This window comes from Thunnus thynnus, chromosome 16 (genome assembly GCF_963924715.1).
Source record: "Thunnus thynnus chromosome 16, fThuThy2.1, whole genome shotgun sequence".
In the NCBI taxonomy this organism is placed as follows: domain Eukaryota; kingdom Metazoa; phylum Chordata; class Actinopteri; order Scombriformes; family Scombridae; genus Thunnus; species Thunnus thynnus.
Window position 1 is genome coordinate 10975300 of NC_089532.1, and position 23329 is coordinate 10998628.

The 23329-nt window shown below is 37.3% G+C and overlaps 1 protein-coding gene and 6 gene segments (V, D, J or C); 3 read left to right on the forward strand and 4 right to left on the reverse strand.

Moving 5' to 3' along the window:
• Nucleotides 1-2696: 2696 nt before the first annotated feature.
• On the forward strand, nucleotides 2697-3218 carry LOC137200162 (Ig kappa chain V region 120-like). The segment is given in 2 exon segments: nucleotides 2697-2742; nucleotides 2908-3218. Coding segments are annotated over 2 exon segments (357 nt in total).
• Nucleotides 3219-3849: 631 nt separating this feature from the next.
• LOC137200163 (immunoglobulin lambda constant 6-like) lies at nucleotides 3850-4483 on the reverse strand. The segment is given in 1 exon segment: nucleotides 3850-4483. A coding segment is annotated over 1 exon segment (405 nt).
• A 703-nt stretch (nucleotides 4484-5186) lies between these two features.
• On the forward strand, nucleotides 5187-7841 carry LOC137200164 (uncharacterized). Its single transcript, XM_067614826.1, has 4 exons — nucleotides 5187-5244; nucleotides 6035-6362; nucleotides 7483-7487; nucleotides 7531-7841. Exons 1-4 carry the CDS (start codon nucleotides 5187-5189, stop codon nucleotides 7839-7841), a joined length of 702 nt encoding a protein of 233 aa, XP_067470927.1.
• A 652-nt stretch (nucleotides 7842-8493) lies between these two features.
• On the reverse strand, nucleotides 8494-11808 carry LOC137200165 (immunoglobulin lambda constant 6-like). The segment is given in 2 exon segments: nucleotides 8494-9024; nucleotides 11799-11808. Coding segments are annotated over 2 exon segments (333 nt in total).
• An 882-nt stretch (nucleotides 11809-12690) lies between these two features.
• Nucleotides 12691-13215, forward strand: LOC137200166 (Ig kappa chain V region 3547-like). The segment is given in 2 exon segments: nucleotides 12691-12739; nucleotides 12905-13215. Coding segments are annotated over 2 exon segments (360 nt in total).
• Nucleotides 13216-14417: 1202 nt separating this feature from the next.
• Nucleotides 14418-15180, reverse strand: LOC137199435 (Ig lambda-1 chain C region-like). The segment is given in 1 exon segment: nucleotides 14418-15180. A coding segment is annotated over 1 exon segment (312 nt).
• A 5167-nt stretch (nucleotides 15181-20347) lies between these two features.
• On the reverse strand, nucleotides 20348-22097 carry LOC137200167 (Ig lambda-1 chain C region-like). The segment is given in 3 exon segments: nucleotides 20348-20908; nucleotides 21847-21930; nucleotides 22082-22097. Coding segments are annotated over 3 exon segments (420 nt in total).
• Between the last annotated feature and the right edge of the window lie 1232 nt (nucleotides 22098-23329).

The following is a 23329-nucleotide window of genomic DNA, read 5'->3' on the forward strand; positions in this document are numbered from 1 at the left end:
TGAATCAAAATATTTTACATCATTTTTATGAAATTTTGTACAAGTGACACAAAACAGGTTGATTTGCCCTGTAACAAATTCAGATTGTAAACATGTTACATATTTGAGACAATGTTAAATAAATAATAAATAATAATTATAAATTACAGAATGAGTATATAGTGTATTTGTGAAACCTTGTATGTAAAACAAATTACATAAATAGATACCAACCACTCCCATTGAAACAAATGTTGTAAATCCTCAAATTTGTTTTCAAAAGAAAGTTATTTTATTCCATTAAGATCATAGATGGTGTAAATCCAAACAGTATTTCTTCTGATTTTGTGTCCCACGTTGCCTTCAGTCTGTTGAGAGCAGAGAAATCATTTCCATAGAGAGGAGGCTTTGCATCGTCAGCTGATCCTCCAGTGAACTGAGAAGGTTTATAGTCCTGTGAGTTCAACACTGCAGGACTCAGATCTGTCAGTCAACACAGCAGAAAGCACAACCACCATGACTCTCATCACCATCCTCATCTGGACGCTGGCCTGCTGCTGCCTCAAAGGTGTGATTTATTTTTAACATAAAATTAGAAAGTAATTACATCACTAAAACCGCTCACATCTACTGAGTTATAGCTGGATATTACACACGTGTGTCTACATCTAAATATGAGTAATTTTACTTCATGTAATGTTTTTCCCTTTTTTTCAGGATCTTGCAGTCAAGTGACTGTGACTCAGCCTCCTGTAGTAACATCTGCTCTCGGATCCCCAGTCACTCTGACCTGTAAAACCAACCCAAAGGTTCAAACATGGTCAGATGGAGATAGTAGAGTGCAATGGTATCAGCAGAAATCTGGAGAAGCTCCAAAGTTGGTCATCAAATTGGGTCAGAATCCAACAAGTGAGTTTTCATCTCGATTTTCTGGCAGAGGAGACGGAGTAAACGCTGCAATGACCATCAGTGGAGTTCAGGCTGAAGATGCAGCAGTTTACTACTGTATGAGTTACCACAGTGGGCCAGTGTTCACACAGTGATTTGTAGTCGTACAAAAACCTCCCTCAGTCAGACTGCAGAGACACTGAGCTGTTACAGCAGGAACCGACTGCAGCTGCTGAAGAGGAAGAGACTCTGACACAGACCACTGAACACAGAGCTGACAGTAACCTCACCAAGCACAAACTGTACCAATCACAAACGACATGTACACATGAATATATTGGCATATTTTATATTTTTAAATATCTTCCTTTTATTCCATGTCAAAAAGTGTGAAACTGACATTGAAACTAACCATCATGATGTTCATTTTCCACATACAATGATATCAGAAGTTGTGAAAAAAAAAACGGAACATTTTCCACAATCTAGAAACTTAGACACACATCAATATGTTGTTTGTCACTCAGATATTTGCTGATTAATTGTCTTGTTGACTGATACAAACTCTCATATCTGTCAGTTAAAGACAAAGCAAGAGCCAGTAGCCAGTTAGCTTAGCTTAGCATAACAACTGGAAACAGAGGGAAACAGCTAGCCTGGCTCTGTCTGAAGGCAAAAAAAATCTGCCCACCAGTACCTCTAAAGCTCATTAATTAACATGTTATATGTTGCCTGTTTAATCCCCCAAAAAACAAATTGAAAAAACAAGACAAGTTTAACAGGGGTTTATGTGATGTTGCCAGACAACCAGCAGAAACTTTGGCTTTTGTTAATATTAAACAAGCCATATATTAATTAGTGAGCTTTAGAGGTTTTATGGGCAGATTTTGTTACCAACAGACAAGCTAGCTGTTTCTCCCTATTTACATTTGTAATGCTAAGCTAACCAGGAGCCATAGCTCCATATTTATGTACAAATAAAAAAGGGGTGTCAATCTTCTCATCTTCCTCTCGGCAGGAAATCAAATAACTGTATTTCCCAAGATGTCAAACTATTCCTTTGGGATTTTTTCTGTAAACATCAATCAACAACATACTCACATCCTGTCTCACAGGATATAGTCCAACATTTTCTAATAATGTTCTTCTCTTATCTCATTGAAACTCATCCTTCTATTAACAGGGTTGTTAAAACATTATTTATGCTAACAGTATCATTTTATTAACACAAACAGCAGCCCAAACAGAACATTTAGTGGCTGTCTAAGATCCTGCACACCAAACAATCAACTTCAACTTATTACTCAACTTTTCAGATAAATCAAATACCAAATATACAATATAACATACTTTAATTAGACACCTGTTAAGTGTGAAGGGAAAGAGTTGGTCACCTAAAACGCTGAGCAGGCCCTAAAGTGAGATAAAATGGGTTTAAATTCCTGCCTTTGTGCTAACAACAACAATAATAAAAATGATTGTGAAAACAGAGAAATCAAAATCAATCAAATGTTTGGTCAGATCATGCTGAGTTAAGTGTTCATCCAATCTGCCAGCAGGTGGCGCCATACAACCTAAACAACATAATAAAGAGGATAAAGATGATGTTTTCTGGATGAACTTTGAATTAAAATGATCCTCTGTAGAGGTTGATCTCTCACTCCTCCTCACTTCTGCTCTTTCTGTTTCACAACAACAGGTGTGTGTTTGCCTTCTTAAATGTATTTTGCATGACTTTCATGCATCACTGCTCCTCAGAGTTTAAGTTCTTGTGTCACAGAGAGTCTGAACTGCTTTCATGCACTCACACTGAAAACTGCATCAGGATGATGTCGCCAATAACTCTGCTGGTCATGTTGGGTTTTCTGAGTCAGGGTGAGAGATTCTGAAAATGTTTGGTGCAAATCCAGTCTGTGTTCTCCCTTTTACTTTTGCTTAAATGTCTTTTCTATTTTTCTCTCCCATCGCAACCTGAACTGCTTCTCCATTGGCTATTGGCTATAATATTTACTCTTTAAGATTTTTCATTTCCCATTTCAGAGTCTTCTGCCAACAATTTTCTGACTCAGACTGACAAATCCAAGTCTGTTAGTCTTGGAGGGACGGTGACCATCAGCGCCACAGGGAGTTCAAACATTGGTAGTGATCTCAGTTGGTACCTTCAGAAACCTGGACAAGCTCCCAAACTTCTTATATACCAAGCATCAACTCTAAACTCAGGAACTCCATCTCGATTCAGTGGCAGTAGTTCTGGTTCTGGCTACACTCTGACCATCAGTGGTGTTCAGGCTGAAGATGTTGGAGATTACTACTGTCTGGGCTACCATGGTGGTGGAGTGTTCACACAGTGATTTAGAGTCGTACAAAAACCTCCTTCAGTTTGACTGAAGTGAAAACGGCCTGCTACAGCTGCAGAGGGTTGATGAAGAGACTGTGATGAGGATAACTGGTCGAGTGAACACAACACTGTTTATCTGACGCACAAGAGTCATCAAGCAGAACCACAATCAACCTAAATAAAACTGACACATACTGAAAGACCCTCTAACATTTACAGTTAAAACTTCAGTTCTTGTCAGTTTATTCAATATCTTTATGAGTAAGCTGGAAACATTTAGCTCTTTTTAGAGTATAGCCACCAATAGAAACAAATATTTGACAGATTTTCCACTAATGCAGAACAAAATAATACAACTACAGCCCAAAAGGAAATAAAGCTTTCCAATTTATTATTCCACATTTTAAAATTCCAAATGATTTCATACTCAAAATTAATGTCACTAGTTAATACAAAAGCAACCATCTCTTGTACTATTAGATATACAGTATTATAACATCAGGAACGATGATATTTGGATGATCAAGAAGCTATTTTTCATAATGAATTGATTTTAAAAGAAATACAAACACACTGACTCATTATAATCAACAGTTTTATTGAATAATGGTTCAATGTTCATTTCACACTTTACATGTATGAATAATTTCTCTTGGAGTGAAACTCAGAATATTAAGTTTCATTTGAAAAGTAATGAACATAAAGCAGAATATAAGGAAGATCAGTATTAGAAAGCAACATGCACATTAAAACACTGAGTAGAGAGATGTGAAACTTGCAGAAACAGCTGAACAGAGAAGATCTGTAGCTTCATCAAGATCTCTAGCAAAGAAAAAGAAGCATCATTTCCAGACAGGAAGTGTTGCTGAAGCTCTACTCTGAGCAGCGGTCAGGGTCCAGGGTTTGAGTGACAGGGGCCTGTCCACTCAGACTGGCCTCACAGCTCACTGAGCCCACCTTCCTCCACTGGTCTGCAGAGAGGCTCAGGGTGCTGCTCCGGCTGTAGTGGCCGTCCCTCCCCAGGACCTCCGTGCCGTGTGACACCCCTGAGGAGCTGCTGCTGCCCCCCACCTTCCAGTCCAGCCTCCAGGCTGAGGGGAAGCCCCCGCTGGACAGACACACCAGTGTGGCACTGCCCTGCTGCAGCTGCTCTCTGGAGGGGGGGAGGACGGTCAGGGTGGGCCGCACCACACCCACTGGAGGAGAGAGAGGGGGAGGAGAGGGGGGAGAAAAGACAAAGACGGAAAACTTTAGAGCTTGTGCTGCTGTTGCACTCATACACTAAGAATCAGACCATCAGACACATGAGTTCAATGCAGTGAAAAAGGTTCATTGATAATAATTATTGATGACATCTTCATATCTGTTTCATAATGTGAGACAGTGAATAATTCATTTTCTTGTGTTTAAACTGACAGAAGTGAAACACTCATGTGAATACAGTTAAAACTTTGTCATCTGTCTCTTTCACTTCCTTTTCACTACATGTGAAATAAATGAACCGTGAACACAAAGCTGAGCTGCATTAACTGATAAAATCATATTAGCGGTAAACAACAATAGATTTTAAAAACAGTTTGGATGATCAAAATAAGTGAATTTAAAAAAAAACCCAAAAAACTACTGATGTTTCGTAGATAAATCTTTATTTTTCTTCCCCCAAATATTGTTGTCAAACATTTGAATGCAGATAATATTTAAAAGTTAAATAAAAGTTAAAAGTCATCGTAAAAATAGTATATTAGAAAATGTATGTTTATCTTTTTTATCCAAAAATGTATTATCTTAAATACTGAGTGAATTTTGATCTCTGCAAAGTTTCTTCTCAGATTGTGAGATCAGCCTTGTTTGATTAATAACAAAATTCACTTTTTTAAAAACATGCAAACACTGAAGTTGATCACCTTCTCATTTAACATTTGATAAAAGTTATAAATGCTATATATAAAAAGTAATAAATCTCTGGTACTTACAGTCAACGATGAGTTTGGTTCCTCCACCAAAAGTGGACCACAGTGATACAAACTCATTAAGTGGCCGTACAAAAACCTCCTACACTGTGAACAAGCATCTATCCACTGAAAAAACTCTGCTTTTTAAAACAACAAAGAAAAAATGATACTTTATTGAATCTACAACACTTTTTTAATAATATAGATCGAAATTATTATATAAAACAAGACTATTTCTTTAATTTTTCTTTAATTTTTCTACACATGGTAGAGAACCGATTACAGTCTCCTTGTAACAAAGTCGTTTGTTTCACAATTTAATCAGTTGATACATAGTTAAATGAACATGATGCGTAATAATAATAATGATTTATAAACTTATATTAAGCAAAACTGAAATATATAATTTATATATGGTAATACGTATAAATAGAAAAACAGACACATCATACCAATCACAGTCGACACAAACTTATCCTTAAATCCTCAACTGCACTTCTATAAATATAATTTTCCATTAAGATCATAGATGGTGTAAATCCAAACAGTATTTCTCCTGATTTTGTGTTCCATGTTGCCTTCAGTCTGTTGAGAGCAGAGAAATCATTTCCATAGAGAGGAGGCTTTGCATCGTCAGCTGATCCTCCAGTGAACTGAGAAGGTTTATAGTCCTGTGAGTTCAACACTGCAGGACTCAGATCTGTCAGTCAACACAGCAGAAAGCACAACCACCATGACTCTCATCACCATCCTCATCTGGACGCTGGCCTGCTGCTGTTTTACAGGTTCATTCACTCAGCAACATTTCAAACATGATGTGTTTCCTTTTCTGTCATTAATTTCTGCTGATAAATGAAAGATTTGTTTCTGTCTGCAGGATGCAGCGGTCAGGTGACTGTGACTCAACCTCCAGTAGTGACATCTACTCCAGGATCCACTGTCACTCTGACCTGTAAAACCAGCCAGGCTGTTTATAGAGCTAGTAGTAGAGATTATATGTTCTGGTATCAACAGAAATCTGGACAGGCTCCAAAACTCCTAATAAAATTTGCAAGCACACGTGTATCAGGAACACCAGCTCGGTTTAGTGGCAGTGGAAGCAGGTCTGACTTCTCTTTGACCATCAGTGGAGTTCAGACTGAAGATGCAGCAGTTTACTACTGTCAGAGTCTCCATAATGTAGGCAGTAACTGGCCGTTAACACAGTGATTTGTAGTCGTACAAAAACCTCCCTCAGTCAGACTGCAGAGACACTGAGCTGTTACAGCAGGAACCGACTGCAGCTGCTGAAGAGGAAGAGACTCTGACACAGACCACTGAACACAGAGCTGACAGTAACCTCACCAAGCACAAACTGTACCAATCACAAACAACATGTACACATGAATATATTGGCATATTTTATATTTTTAAATATCTTCCTTTTATTCCATGTCAAAAAGTGCGAAACTGACATTGAAACTAACCATCATGATGTTCATTTTCCACATACAGTGATATCAGAAGTTGTGAAAAAAAAAAAAAAAAAAACGGAACATTTTCCACAATCTAGAAACTTAGACACACATCAACATGTTGTTTGTCACTTGAAAACATTATTCACTGGACATTCTCAGATATTTGCTGATTCACTGTCTTGTTGACTGATACAAACTCTCATATCTGTCAGTTAAAGACAAAGCAAGAGCCAATAGCCAGTTAGCTTAGCTTAGCATAACAACTGGAAACAGAGGGAAACAGCTAGCCTGGCTCTGTCTGAAGGCAACAAAATCTGCCCACCAGTACCTCTAAAGCTCATTAATTAACATGTTATATGTTGCCTGTTTAATCCCCCAAAAATAAATTGAAAAAACAAGACAAGTTGTGGTTTAACAGGGGTTTATGTGATGTTGCCAGACAACCAGCAGAAACTTTGGCTTTTGTTAATATTAAACAAGCCAGATATTAATTAGTGAGCTTTAGAGGTTTTACAAGCAGATTTTGTTACCTACAGACAAGCTAGCTGTTTCTCCCTATTTACATTTGTAATGCTAAGCTAACCAGGAGCCATAGCTCCATATCTATGTACAAATAAAAAAGTGGTGTCGATCTTCTCATCTACCTCTCGGCAAGAAATCAAATAACTGTATTTCCCAAGATGTCAAACTATTCCTTTGGGATTTTTTCTGTAAACATCAATCAACAACATGTTGTTTACTCACATCTTGTCTCACAGGATGTAGTCCAACATTTTCTAATAATGTTCTTCTCTTATCTCATTGAAACTTTTGCTTAGATGTCTTTTCTATTTTTCTCTTCTATTATAATATAAATTCGAGTTCCAAGGGATGGTAAAATTCTTACTCGAGATTCATATTTAATTTCTCATTTCAGAGTCTTCTGCCAACAATTTTCTGACTCAGACTGACAAATTCAAGTCTGTTAGTCTTGGAGGGACGGTGACCATCAGTGCCACAGGGAGTTCAGATATTGGTGCTGATCTCAGTTGGTACCTTCAGAAACCTGGACAAGCTACCAAACTTCTTATATACAAAGCATCAACTCTAAACTCAGGAACTCCATCTCGATTCAGTGGCAGTAGATCTGGTTCTGACTACACTCTGACCATCAGTGGTGTTCAGGCTGAAGATGTTGGAGATTACTACTGTCTGGGCTACCCTGGTGGTGGAGTGTTCACACAGTGATTTAGAGTCGTACAAAAACCTCCTTCAGTTTGACTGAAGTGAAAACGGCCTGCTGCAGCTGCAGAGGGTTGGTGAAGAGACTGTGATGAGGATAACTGGTCGAGTGAACACAACACTGTGACTCTGACACACAAGAGTCATCAAGCAGAACCACAATCAACCTAAATAAAACTGACACATACTGAAAGACCCTCTTACATTTACAGTTAAAACTTCAGTTCTCGTCAGTTTATTCAATATCTTTATGAGTAAGCTGGAAACATTTAGCTCTTGTTAGAGTATAGCCACCAATAGAAACAAATATTTGACAGATTTTCCACTAATGCAGAACAAAATAATACAACTACAGCCCAAAAGGAAATAAAGCTTTCCAATTTATTATTCCACATTTTAAAATTCCAAATGATTTCATACTCAAAATTAATGTCACTAGTTAATAAAAAAACAATCATCTCTTGTACTATTAGATATACAGTATTATAACATCAGGAATGATAATATTTGGATGATCAAGAAGCTATTTTTCATAACGAATTGATTTTAAAAGAAATACAAACACACTGACTCATTATAATCAACAGTTTTATTGAATAATGGTTCAATGTTCATTTCACACTTTACATGTATGAATAATTTGTCTTGGAGTGAAACTCAGAATATTAAGTTTCATTTGAAAAGTAATGAACATAAAGCAGAATATAAGGAAGATCAGTATTAGAAAGCAACATGCACATTAAAACACTGAGTAGAGAGATGTGAAACTTGCAGAAACAGCTGAACAGAGAAGATCTGTAGCTTCATCAAGATCTCTAGCAAAGAAAAAGAAGCATCATTTCCAGACAGGAAGTGTTGCTGAAGCTCTACTCTGAGCAGCGGTCAGGGTCCAGGGTTTGAGTGACGGGGGTCTGTCCACTCAGACTGGCCTCACAGCTCACTGAGCCCACCTTCCTCCACTGGTCTGCAGAGAGGCTCAGGGTGCTGCTCCGGCTGTAGTGGCCGTCCCTCCCCAGGACCTCCGAGCCGTGTGACACCCCTGAGGAGCTGCTGCTGCCCCCCACCTTCCAGTCCAGCCTCCAGGCTGAGGGGAAGCCCCCGCTGGACAGACACACCAGTGTGGCACTGCCCTGCTGCAGCTGCTCTCTGGAGGGGGGGAGGACGGTCAGGGTGGGCCGCACCACACCCACTGAAGGAGAGAGAGGGGGAGGAGAGGGGGGAGAAAAGACAAAGACGGAAAACTTTAGAGCTTGTGCTGCTGTTGCACTCATACACTAAGAATCAGACCATCAGACACATGAGTTCAATGCAGTGAAAAAGGTTCATTGATAATAATTATTGATGACATCTTCATATCTGTTTATTTTCTTGTGTTTAAACTGACAGAAGTGAAACACTCATGTGAATACAGTTAAATCTTTGTCATCTGTCTCTTTCACTTCCTTTTCACTACTAATGTGAAATAAGTGAACCGTGAACACAAAGCTGAGCTGCATTAACTGATAAAATCATATTAGCGGTAAACAACAATAGATTTTAAAAACAGTTTGGATGATCAAAATAAGTAAATTTAAAAAAACAACAACAAAAACAACTGATGTTTCGTAGATAAATCTTTGCTTTTTTTCCCCCCAAATTTTGTTGACAAACATTTGAATGCAGATAATATTTAAAAGTTAAATAAAAGTTAAAAGTCATCGTAAAAATAATATACTAGAAAATGTATGTTTATCTTTTTTATCCAAAAATGTATTATCTTAAATACTGAGTGAATTTTGATCTCTGCAAAGTTTCTTCTCAGATTGTGAGATCAGCCTTGTTTGATTAATAACAAAAAACAGAAAATCATGCAAACACTGAACTTAATCACAGTGTCATGAAATATTTGATAAAAGGTATAAATTCTATATATTGTAAAAAGTAATAAATCTCTGGTACTTACAGTCAACGATGAGTTTGGTTCCTCCACCAAAAGTGTACCACAGTGATACAAACTCATTAAGTGGCCGTACAAAAACCTCCTGCACTGTGAACAAGCATCTATCCACTGAAAAGTCACTTTATTTTCTGCTAAAACTGGATAATTAACATTTTATCAAATGTATAAAATGTTTTCATTGATTTAGTTTTAAATTTCCTCATGAATCAAAATATTTTACATCATTTTTATGAAATTTTGTACAAGTGACAACAAAACAGGTTGATTTGCCCTGTAACAAATTCAGATTGTAAACATGTTACATATTTGAGACAATGTTAAATAAACACAACATTTCTAAATAATCATAAATATAATTAATTATAAATTACAGAATGAGTATATAGTGTATTTGTGAAACCTTGTATGTGAAACAAATTAAATAAATAGATACCAACCACTCCCATTGAAACAAATGTTGTAAATCCTCAAATTTGTTTTCAAAAGAAGTTATTTTATTCCATTAATATCATAGATGGTGTAAATCCAAACAGTATTTCTCCTGATTTTGTGTCCCATGTTGCCTTCTGTCTGTTGAGAGCAGAGAAATCATTTCCATAGAGAGGAGGCTTTGCATCGTCAGCTGATCCTCCAGTGAACTGAGAAGGTTTATAGTCCTGTGAGTTCAACACTGCAGGACTCAGATCTGTCAGTCAACACAGCAGAAAGCACAACCACCATGACTCTCATCACCATCCTCATCTGGACGCTGGCCTGCTGCTGTTTTACAGGTTCATTCACTCAGCAACATTTCAAACATGATGTGTTTCCTTTTCTGTCATTAATTTCTGCTGATAAATGAAAGATTTGTTTCTGTCTGCAGGATGCAGCGGTCAGGTGACTGTGACTCAACCTCCAGTAGTGACATCTACTCCAGGATCCACTGTCACTCTGACCTGTAAAACCAGCCAGGCTGTTTATAGATATAGTGATGGAGATGATGCTATGTTCTGGTATCAACAGAAATCTGGACAGACTCCAAAACTCCTAATAAAATTTGCAAGCACACTTGAATCAGGAACACCAGCTCGGTTTAGTGGCAGTGGAAGCAGCTCTGACTTCTCTTTGACCATCAGTGGAGTTCAGACTGAAGATGCAGCAGTTTACTACTGTCAGAGTGGACACTCTATAAACAGTGCTCGGGTGTTCACACAGTGATTTGTAGTCGTACAAAAACCTCCCTCAGTCAGACTGCAGAGACACTGAGCTGTTACAGCAGGAACCGACTGCAGCTGCTGAAGAGGAAGAGACTCTGACACAGACCACTGAACACAGAGCTGACAGTAACCTCACCAAGCACAAACTGTACCAATCACAAACAACATGTACACATGAATATATTGGCATATTTTATATTTTTAAATATCTTCCTTTTATTCCATGTCAAAAAGTGTGAAACTGACATTGAAACTAACCATCATGATGTTCATTTTCCACATACAGTGATATCAGAAGTTGTGAAAAAAAAAAAAAACTGAAAATTTTCCACAATCTAGAAACTTAGACACACATCAACGTGTTGTTTGTCACTTGAAAACATTATTCACTGGACATTCTCAGATATCTGCTGATTCATTGTCTAGTTGACTGATACAAACTCTCATATCTGTCAGTTAAAGACAAAGCAAGAGCCAGGAGCTAGTTAGCTTAGCTTAGCATAACAGCTGGAAACAGAGGGAAACAGCTAGCCTGGCTCTGTCTGAAGGCAACAAAATCTGCCCACCAGTACCTCTAAAGCTCATTAATTAACATGTTATATGTTGCCTATTTAATCCCCCAAAAAACAAATTGAAAAAACAAGACAAGTTGTGGTTTAACAGGGGTTTATGTGATGTTGCCAGACAACCAGCAGAAACTTTGGCTTTTGTTAATATTAAACAAGCCAGATATTAATTAGTGAGCTTTAGAGGTTTTATAGGCAGATTTTGTTACCAACAGACAAGCTAGCTGTTTCTCCCTATTTACATTTGTAATGCTAAGCTAACCAGGAGCCATAGCTCCATATTTATGTACAAATAAAAAAAGTGGTGTCGATCTTCTCATCTTCCTCTCGGCAAGAAATCAAATAACTGTATTTCCCAAAACGTCAAACTATTCCTTTCGGATTTTTTCTGTAAACATCAATCAACAACATGTTGTTTACTCACATCTTGTCTCACAGGATGTAGTCCAACATTTTCTAATAATGTTCTTCTCTTATCTCATTGAAACTCATCCTTCTATTAACAGGGTTGTTAAAACATTATTTATGCTAACAGTATCATTTTATTAACACTAACAGCAGCCCAAACAGAACATTTAGTGGCTGTCTAAGATCCTGCACACCAAACAATCAACTTCAACTTATTACTCAACTTTTCAGATAAATCAAATACCAAATATACAATATAACATACTTTAATTAGAGTAGACACCTGTTAAGAGTGAAGGGAAAGAGTTGGTCACCTAAAATGCTGAGCAGGCCCTAAAGTGAGATAAAATGGGTTTAAATTCCTGCCTTTGTGCTAACAACAACAATAATAAAAATGATTGTGAAAACAGAGAAATCAAAATCAATCAAATGTTTGGTCAGATCATGCTGAGTTAAGTGTTTATCCAATCTGCCAGCAGGTGGCACCATACAAGCTAAACAACATAATAAAGAGGATAAAGTCAATGTTTTCTGGATGAACTTTGAATTAGAATGATCCTCTGTAGAGGTTGATCTCTCACTCCTCCTCACCTCTGCTCTTTCTGTTTCACAACAACAGGTGTGTGTTTGCCTTCTTAAATGTATTTTGCATGACTTTCATGCATCACTGCTCCTCAGAGTTTAAGTTCTTGTGTCACAGAGAGTCTGAACTGTTTTCATGCACTCACACTGAAAACTGCATCAGGATGATGTTGCCAATAACTCTGCTGGTCATGTTGGGTTTTCTGAGTCAGGGTGAGAAATTCTGAAAATGTTTGGTGTAAATCCAGTCTGTGTTCTCCCTTTTACTTTTGCTTAAATGTCTTTTCTATTTTTCTCTCCCATCACAACCTGAACTGCTTCTCCATTGGCTATTGGCTATAATATTTACTCTTTAAGATTTTTCATTTCTCATTTCAGAGTCTTCTGCCAACAAATTTCTGACTCAGACTGACAAATCCAAGTCTGTTAGTCTTGGAGGGACGGTGACCATCAGCGCCACAGGGAGTTCAGATATTGGTGGTGATCTCAGTTGGTACCTTCAGAAACCTGGACAAGCTACCAAACTTCTTATATACAGTGCATCAACTCTAAACTCAGGAACTCCATCTCGATTCAGTGGCAGTAGATCTGGTTCTGGCTACACTCTGACCATCAGTGGTGTTCAGGCTGAAGATGCTGGAGATTACTACTGTCTGGGCTTACATAGCGGTGGAGTGTTCACACAGTGATTTAGAGTCGTACAAAAACCTCCTTCAGTTTGACTGAAGTGAAAACGGCCTGCTGCAGCTGCAGAGGGTTGATGAAGAGACTGTGATGAGGATAACTGGTCGAGTGAACACAACACTGTGACTCTGACACACAAGAGTCATCAAGCAGAACCACAATGAACCCAAATTACACTGAAACAAACTGAAAGACATTTTCCAACCTGCAGTTTTTAAGTTAAATCTTCATCATTATTTCACATCATTTCAAGAACAGAGTTGTTGTAAGAATATATCCTCTGACAGCAACTGATGTTCAACAATATTTCCACCAATAGTTTTACATTCAGTAGCACAAAACAATCTACTGTAACAGTTTCATCTAAAAAAGTTTTTGATTCAGAAATGATAAATATGTTATACTTTATATTTCATATTATATTGTTACACATACTATAAAATAATGAATAGAAACCTGACTTGATGTTGAAGTGAAGCATGTTGGAAAGATGAGGTATAATAATGGCATGAATATGCATTTCTCATGAATAATATATCACACAATACACACAAAGATAGTGATTTACTATAATATTCAATTTTATTTTATTGGTTACATGTTTGACTAATTAAAAAATGGTTATATTGAAACATAATGGCAATGCATCAGAATATGAGTAAGATTAGTGAGAGAAAACTGAATACACATCAAGATAGAGTCATGATTTTGCACAAATAGTTGAACAGAGTAGATCTGTAGCCTCATCAATATCTCTGAACTACAACACACCTACTGTAGAAGAAAGAGGGAGGAATACATCTTTACTCAGCTACATGGATTCAATTCTTTATTTGTATTTTTTGTAATAGAGAAACATCTTTTGACACTAAATCATGTTTTTTTTTTCACATTTACTCTCAGCAGAAGAGCTCTGACAAATGTTGCCTGATCACATATTTCAGTCATGATTTTTTCAACACTGAAAATCTAATTCCAAAATATATTTTCCAAGTTTTTTAATCATGATATAAATTTGTATTTAAAAAAAAAAATTCTTGTTACTACATTATTCTCCTTCCATTACCAGTTAAAATGTTGTTAATTAACTTTGTTACTTAAGTCCGAAGCTTTTCAATTTCCACAGAGAGGAGAATCAGTTAAAGTTGTAAAACCTTTTCATTTCTTACCACTCTTCATAAGATAAAAGAACAAAATATTTATAATGTTTTCTTTCATCAGTGCAAGCTTTATTAGCAAAAACATCAATCATCAACAGGACAGTTATTAAGCACACTCACATCTAGCTGCTGAGCTACACACATTACTCTCTAAGTTGTTGTTGTTCTTTGTCACACAAAGCTTCAGTTTACTCTACAGACATTAAAACTCATATTGATCAGATGAGCAGGTGTGTTCCTCCTGCTCCCCCCAGACACAGCTCCTGTCCTGGGCTTCAGCCAGCCCCTCTAGCCCTTACACTGGCTCCTGTGGAGGGACTTGGTCTGGCTGTGGTCATGATGGAGGACCTTGCAGGAGTACAGCTCTCCTTCCATCCAGCGCTCCTGGCTCAGGCTCAGGATGCTGCTGCTGCTGTAGCGTCCGCTCTTCTCCTCCTCTGAGCTGCTCAGGACCCCCTCTGTCACCTCTCTACCGTCCACCTCCCAGCTCACCACGGCTCCCTGAGGAGAGTAGCCGGTCAGCAGGCAGGCCAGCGTGGCCGAGCCTCCAGAGAGCTGCTGAGAGGAGGGGGGAAGCAGAGAGACTGAGGGCCTGACCATGGGGCCAGCTGGAGGGGAGAGCAGAGACACACAAGGAGCAGATTAACTTCTACTGTAGGACAGACAGCTGAGTTATGATACATGACAGAGGTTAACAATGCTGTGGATTAACTGTGTGTGTGACACTGTGATCAGACAGAGGAGAGGCAGTGAGAAATGGGAGGAAATGAGGGTTTTGTTAATAAAGCTAAATGGTGTTTGTACTTTTGACATTTAAAGCAATGAATCTATTGTGGCAAATCATCATAAATTACTAAGAATCAGAAAATATACAACATGAGGCAGGTGTAAATGTAACAATTTTTTAAAATGAATGAACGATAAATGAAATCTTCATATCTGCTTTATAATGTTTAATGATTTTCTTGATGAGTTTATATAAAAGTTAAGAGGTGAAACACTAATGTGTGATTACAGTTAAAGACTTTGTCATCTGTCTGTTTCACTTCCTTTTCTCAACATCAAACTAACCAACTGTGAACACAAACTACAGCAAAACTGGATCTAAATATAAACTCATTTATTTGTTTTACAGAAACCAACATCATATTTTAGATCTTAAAATTGTTTCAATGTTAAAAAATAATGAATAAAGTTAAAGTTATTGTTTGGTTGTTAAAATGTTTGTCAGAGAAATTTTACAAGGACATTTTGTGAAGCAAACAATTGACTAAAAGTAAAATATATGAAAATTAGATTTTTTTTTTTACAAATATGTCATCATAACACCATCTACAATAATAAACAATTAATAATATCTGCACAAAGTTTTCTCCAAACTTTAGCTGAGCTCAATGCAAAGCGAAAAATATCCATAATATATAAATTACCCCAAATAAATACTAATTTTATCACGTTCTGGTGCAAAACTCGGTATAATATATTATGTTGTAGAAATGAGAAATCTCTGGTACTTACAGTTAATGATGAGTTTGGTTCCTCCACCAAAAGTCCTCCACAGTGATACAAACTCATTAAGTGGCCGTACAAAAACCTCCTGCACTGTGAACAAGCATCTATCCACTGAAAAGTCACTTTATTTTCTGCTAAAACTGGATAATTAACATTTTATCAAATGTATAAAATGTTTTCATTGATTTAGTTTTAAATTTCTTCATGAATCAAAATATTTTACATCATTTTTATGAAATTTTGTACAAGTGACAACAAAACAGGTTGATTTGCCCTGTAACAAATTCAGATTGTAAACATGTTACATATTTGAGACAATGTTAAATAAACACAACATTTCTAAATAATCATAAATATAATTAATCATAAATTACAGAATGAGTATATAGTGTATTTGTGAAACCTTGTATGTAAAACAAATTAAATAAATAGATACCAACCACTCCCATTGAAAAAAATGTTGTAAATCCTCAAATTTGTTAACAAAAGAAGTTATTTTATTCCATTAAGATCATAGATGGTGTAAATCCAAACAGTATTTCTCCTGATTTTGTGTCCCACGTTGCCTTCAGTCTGTTGAGAGCAGAGAAATCATTTCCATAGAGAGGAGGCTTTGCATCGTCAGCTGATCCTCCAGTGAACTGAGAAGGTTTATAGTCCTGTGAGTTCAACACTGCAGGACTCAGATCTGTCAGTCAACACAGCAGAAAGCACAACCACCATGACTCTCATCACCATCCTCATCTGGACACTGGCCTGCTGCTGTTTTACAGGTTCATTCACTCAGCAACATTTCAAACATGATGTGTTTCCTTTTCTGTCATTAATTTCTGCTGATAAATGAAAGATTTGTTTCTGTCTGCAGGATGCAGCGGTCAGGTGACTGTGACTCAACCTCCAGTAGTGACATCTACTCCAGGATCCACTGCCACTTTCGCCTGTAAAACCAGCCAGGCTGTTTATAGATATAGTGATGGAAATGATGGTATGTACTGGTATCAACAGAAATCTGGACAGACTCCAAAACTCCTAATAAAATTTGCAAGCACACTTCAATCAGGAACACCAGCTCGGTTTAGTGGCAGTGGAAGCAGCTCTGACTTCTCTTTGACCATCAGTGGAGTTCAGACTGAAGATGCAGCAGTTTACTACTGTCAGAGTCACCACAGTGGGCAAGTGTTCACACAGTGATTTGTAGTCGTACAAAAACCTCCCTCAGTCAGACTGCAGAGACACTGAGCTGTTACAGCAGGAACCGACTGCAGCTGCTGAAGAGGAAGAGACTCTGACACAGACCACTGAACACAGAGCTGACAGTAACCTCACCAAGCACAAACTGTACCAATCACAAACAACATGTACACATGAATATATTGGCATATTTTATATTTTTAAATATCTTCCTTTTATTCCATGTCAAAAAGTGTGAAACTGACATTGAAACTAACCATCATGATGTTCATTTTCCACATACAGTGATATCAGAAGTTGTGGAAAAACAAAAACGGAACATTTTCCACAATCTAGAAACTTAGACACACATCAACATGTTGTTTGTCACTTAAAAACATTATTCACTGGACATTCTCAGATATTTGCTGATTCACTGTCTTGTTGACTGATACAAACTCTCATATCTGTCAGTTAAAGACAAAGCAAGAGCCAGTAGCCAGTTAGCTTAGCTTAGCATAACAACTGGAAACAGAGGGAAACAGCTAGCCTGGCTCTGTCTGAAGGCAACAAAATCTGCCCACCAGTACCTCTAAAGCTCATTAATTAACATGTTATATGTTGCCTGTTTAATCCCCCAAAAATAAATTGAAAAAACAAGACAAGTTGTGGTTTAACAGGGGTTTATGTGATGTTGCCAGACAACCAGCAGAAACTTTGGCTTTTATTAATATTAAACAAGCCAGATATTAATTAGTGAGCTTTAGAGGTTTTATAGGCAGATTTTGTAACCTGCAGACAAGCTAGCTGTTTCTCCCTATTTACATTTGTAATGCTAAGCTAACCAGGAGCCATAGCTCCATATTTATGTACAAATAAAAAAGTGGTGTCGATCTTCTCATCTTCCTCTCGGCAAGAAATCAAATAACTGTATTTCCCAAGATGTCAAACTATTCCTTTGGGATTTTTTCTGTAAACATCAATCAACAACATGTTGTTTACTCACATCTTGTCTCACAGGATGTAGTCCAACATTTTCTAATAATGTTCTTCTCTTATCTCATTGAAACTCATCCTTCTATTAACAGGGTTGTTAAAACATTATTTATGCTAACAATATCATTTTATTAACACAAACAGCAGCCCAAACAGAACATTTAGTGGCTGTCTAAGATCCTGCAAACCAAACAATCAATTTCAACTTATTACTCAACTTTTCAGATAAATCAAATACCAAATATACAATATAACATACTTTAATTAGAGTAGACACCTGTTAAGTGTGAAGGGAAAGAGTTGGTCACCTAAAACGCTGAGCAGGCCCTAAAGTGAGATAAAATGGGTTTAAATTCCTGCCTTTGTGCTAACAACAACAATAAAAAAAATGATTGTGAAAACGGAGAAATTAAAATCAATCAAATGTTGGGTCAGATCATGCTGAGTTAAGTGTTTATCCAATCTGCCAGCAGGTGGCACCATACAAGCTAAACAACATAATAAAGAGGATAAAGTCAATGTTTTCTGGATGAACTTTGAATTAGAATGATCCTCTGTAGAGGTTGATCTCTCACTCCTCCTCACCTCTGCTCTTTCTGTTTCACAACAACAGGTGTGTGTTTGCCTTCTTAAATGTATTTTGCATGACTTTCATGCATCACTGCTCCTCAGAGTTTAAGTTCTTGTGTCACAGAGAGTCTGAACTGTTTTCATGCACTCACACTGAAAACTGCATCAGGATGATGTCGCCAATAACTCTGCTGGTCATGTTGGGTTTTCTGAGTCAGGCTGAGAGATTCTGAAAATGTTTGGTGCAAATCCAGTCTGTGTTCTCCCTTTTACTTTTGCTTAAATGTCTTTTCTATTTTTCTCTCCCATCACAACCTGAACTGCTTCTCCATTGGCTATTGGCTATAATATTTACTCTTTAAGATTTTTCATTTCTCATTTCAGAGTCTTCTGCCAACAAATTTCTGACTCAGACTGACAAATCCAAGTCTGTTAGTCTTGGAGGGACGGTGACCATCAGTGCCACAGGGAGTTCAGATATTGGTGCTGATCTCAGTTGGTACCTTCAGAAACCTGGACAAGCTACCAAACTTCTTATATACAAAGCATCAACTCTAAACTCAGGAACTCCATCTCGATTCAGTGGCAGTAGATCTGGTTCTGGCTACACTCTGACCATCAGTGGTGTTCAGGCTGAAGATGTTGGAGATTACTTCTGTCTTGGTGACCATGGTAATTGGGTGTTCACACAGTGATTTATAGCCGTACAAAAACCTCCTTCAGTTTGACTGAAGTGAAAACGGCCTGCTGCAGCTGCAGAGGGTTGATGAAGAGACTGTGATGAGGATAACTGGTGGAGTGAACACAACACTGTGACTCTGACACACAAGAGTCATCAAGCAGAACCACAATGAACCCAAATAAGACTGAAACAAACTGAAAGACATTTTCCAACCTGCAGTTTTTCAGTTAAATCTTCATCATTATTTCACATCATTTCAAGAACAGAGTTGTTGTAAGAATATATCCTCTGACAGCAACTGATGTTCAACAATATTTCCACCAATAGTTTTACATTCAGCAGCACAAAACAATCTACTGTAACAGTTTCATCTAAAAAAGTTTTTGATTCAGAAATGATAAATATGTTATACTTTATATTTCATATTATATTGTTACACATACTATAAAATAATGAATAGAAACCTGACTTGATGTTGAAGTGAAGCATGTTGGAAAGATGAGGTATAATACTGGGATGAATATGCATTTCTCATGAATAATATATCACAAAATACACACAAAGATAGTGATTTACTATAATATTCAATTTTATTTTATTGGTTACATGTTTGACTGATTAAAAAATGGTTATATTGAAACATAATGGCAATGCATCAGAATATGAGTAAGATTAGTGAGAGAAAACTGAATACACATCAAGATAGAGTCATGATTTTGCACAAATAGTTGAACAGAGTAGATCTGTAGCCTCATCAATATCTCTGAGCTACAACACATCTACTGGAGAAGAAAGAGGGAGGAATACATCTTCACTCAGCTACATGGATTCAATTCTTTTCTTGTATTTTTTGTAATAGAGAAACATCTTTCGACACCAAATCATGTTTTTTTTTTCACATTTACTCTCAGCAGAAGAGCTCTGACAAATGTTGACTGATCACATATTTCAGTCATGATTTTTTCAACACTGAAAATCTAATTCCAAAATATATTTTCCAAGTTTTTTAATCATGATATAAATAAAAGAAACAAAATATTTATAATGTTTTCTTTCATCAGTGCAAGCTTTATTAGCAAAAACATCAATCATCAACAGGACAGTTATTAAGCACACTCACATCTAGCTGCTGAGCTACACACATTACTCTCTAAGTTGTTGTTGTTCTTTGTCACACAAAGCTTCAGTTTACTCTACAGACATTAAAACTCATATTGATCAGATGAGCAGGTGTGTTCCTCCTGCTCTCCCCAGACACAGCTCCTGTCCTGGGCTTCAGTCAGCCCCTCTAGCCCTTACACTGGCTCCTGTGGAGGGACTGGGTCTGGCTGTGGTCCTGATGGAGGACCTTGCAGGAGTACAGCTCTCCTTCCATCCAGCGCTCCTGGCTCAGGCTCAGGATGCTGCTGCTGCTGTAGCGTCCGCTCTTCTCCTCCTCTGAGCTGCTCAGGACACCCTCTGTCACCTCTCTACCGTCCACCTCCCAGCTCACCACGGCTCCCTGAGGAGAGTAGCCGGTCAGCAGGCAGGCCAGCGTGGCCGAGCCCCCAGAGAGCTGCTGAGAGGAGGGGGGAAGCAGAGAGACTGAGGGCCTGACCGTGGGGCCAGCTGGAGGGGAGAGCAGAGACACACAAGGAGCAGATTAACTTCTACTGTAGGACAGACAGCTGAGTTATGATACATGACAGAGGTTAACAATGCTGTGGATTAACTGTGTGTGTGACACTGTGATCAGACAGAGCAGAGGCAGTGAGAAATGGGAGGAAATGAGGGTTTTGTTAATAAAGCTAAATGGTGTTTGTACTTGTAATTTTGACATTTAAAGCAATGAATCTATTGTGGCAAATCATCATAAATCACTAAGAATCAGACAATATACAACATGAGTTAGGTTCAAATGTAATGATTCATTTCATTTAATGATCATTAAATTAAATCTAAATGTGTTATAGCAAATAATTATTCTTGCAATGATTTTCTTGATGAGTTTATATAAAAGTTAAGAGGTGAAACACTAATGTGTGATTACAGTTAAAGACTTTGTCATCTGTCTGTTTCACTTCCTTTTCTCAACATCAAACTAACCAACTGTGAACACAAACTACAGCAAAACTGGATCTAAATATAAACTCATTTATTTGTTTTACAGAAACCATCATTATATTTTAAATCTAAAAATTGTTTGATTGTTAAAAATGAATAAAGTTCAAGTATTTTCTAATAGTTAAAATGCTTATCAGATAAATTTTACAATGACATTTTGTGAAACAAACAATTGATTAAAAGTAAAATATGTGAAAATTTTAGTTTTTTTGGACTATATTTCATCATAACATGATCTACAATAATAACCATTTATTAACATCTGCATTATGTTTTACCCAAACTTCACTATCAGCTGAGCTTAATAAAAAGCAAAAAAAAAAAAAAAAAAAAAATACCCACAATATATAAGTTACATTGAATAAATTCTTGTTTCATCACATTCTGGTGAAAACTCAGTATAATATTTTATATTGTAGAAATGAGAAATCTCTGGTACTTACAGTTAATGATGAGTTTGGTTCCTCCACCAAAAGTCAACCACAGTGATACAAACTCATTAAGTGGCCGTACAAAAACCTCCTGCACTGTGAACTGAGTGAACACTTATACTTTATCAAATCTACAATACTTTTTTAATAATGTAGATTGAAATTATTGTATGAAACAAGATTATTTATTTAATTTTTCTTTACTTTTCTACATCTGACAGAAAAAGGATTACAGTCTACTTGTTACAATCATCACAATTCATATTCGTTAACAGTTATACATGGTTAAATTAACATGATGCTTTTTTAATAATATAGATTTACAATCTCATATTAATCAGAAGTGAAATATATTATTTATCTACAATAAACCCTGTAAGTCGATTAAACGTAGACAAATAGAAATATCAAACCAACCACAGTCGACACAAACTTTTCCATAAATCCTCAACTGCACTTCTATAAATATAATTTTCCATTAAGATCATAGATGGTGTAAATCCAAACAGTATTTCTCCTGATTTTGTGTCCCACGTTGCCTTCAGTCTGTTGAGAGCAGAGAAATCATTTCCATAGAGAGGAGGCTTTGCATCGTCAGCTGATCCTCCAGTGAACTGAGAGGGTTTATAGTCCTGTGAGTTCAACACTGCAGGACTCAGATCTGTCAGTCAACACAGCAGAAAGCACAACCACCATGACTCTCATCACCATCCTCATCTGGACACTGGCCTGCTGCTGTTTTACAGGTTCATTCACTCAGCAACATTTCAAACATGATGTGTTTCCTTTTCTGTCATTTATTTCTGCTGATAAATGAAAGATTTGTTTCTGTCTGCAGGATGCAGCGGCCAGGTGACTGTGACTCAACCTCCAGTAGTGACATCTACTCCAGGATCCACTGTCACTCTGACCTGTAAAACCAGCCAGGCTGTTTTTAGAGCTAGTAGTAGAGATTATATGTTCTGGTATCAACAGAAATCTGGACAGGCTACAAAACTCCTAATAAAATTTGCAAGCCAACGTCATTCAGGAACACCAGCTCGGTTTAGTGGCAGTGGAAGCAGCGCTGACTTCTCTTTGACCATCAGTGGAGTTCAGACTGAAGATGCAGCAGTTTACTACTGTCAGAGTTACCACGTTATAAACAATGCTCCGGTGTTCACACAGTGATTTGTAGTCGTACAAAAACCTCCCTCAGTCAGACTGCAGAGACACTGAGCTGTTACAGCAGGAACCGACTGCAGCTGCTGAAGAGGAAGAGACTCTGACACAGACCACTGAACACAGAGCTGACAGTAACCTCACCAAGCACAAACTGTACCAATCACAAACAACATGTACACATGAATATATTGGCATATTTTATATTTTTAAATATCTTTCTTTTATTCCATGTCAAAAAGTGTGAAACTGACATTGAAACTAACCATCATGATGTTCATTTTCCACATACAGTGATATCAGAAGTTGTGAAAAAAAAAAACAAAACGGAACA

Coding starts and splice junctions, on each gene's coding strand:
- LOC137200164 (XM_067614826.1), top strand. CDS start 5,187: ATGAGTTTGGTTCCTCCACCAAAAGTGGACCACAGTGATACAAACTCA. Junction 5,245..6,034: donor TACAAACTCATTAAGTGGCC/GTACAAAAACCT, acceptor TTCTGTCTGCAG/GATGCAGCGGTCAGGTGACT.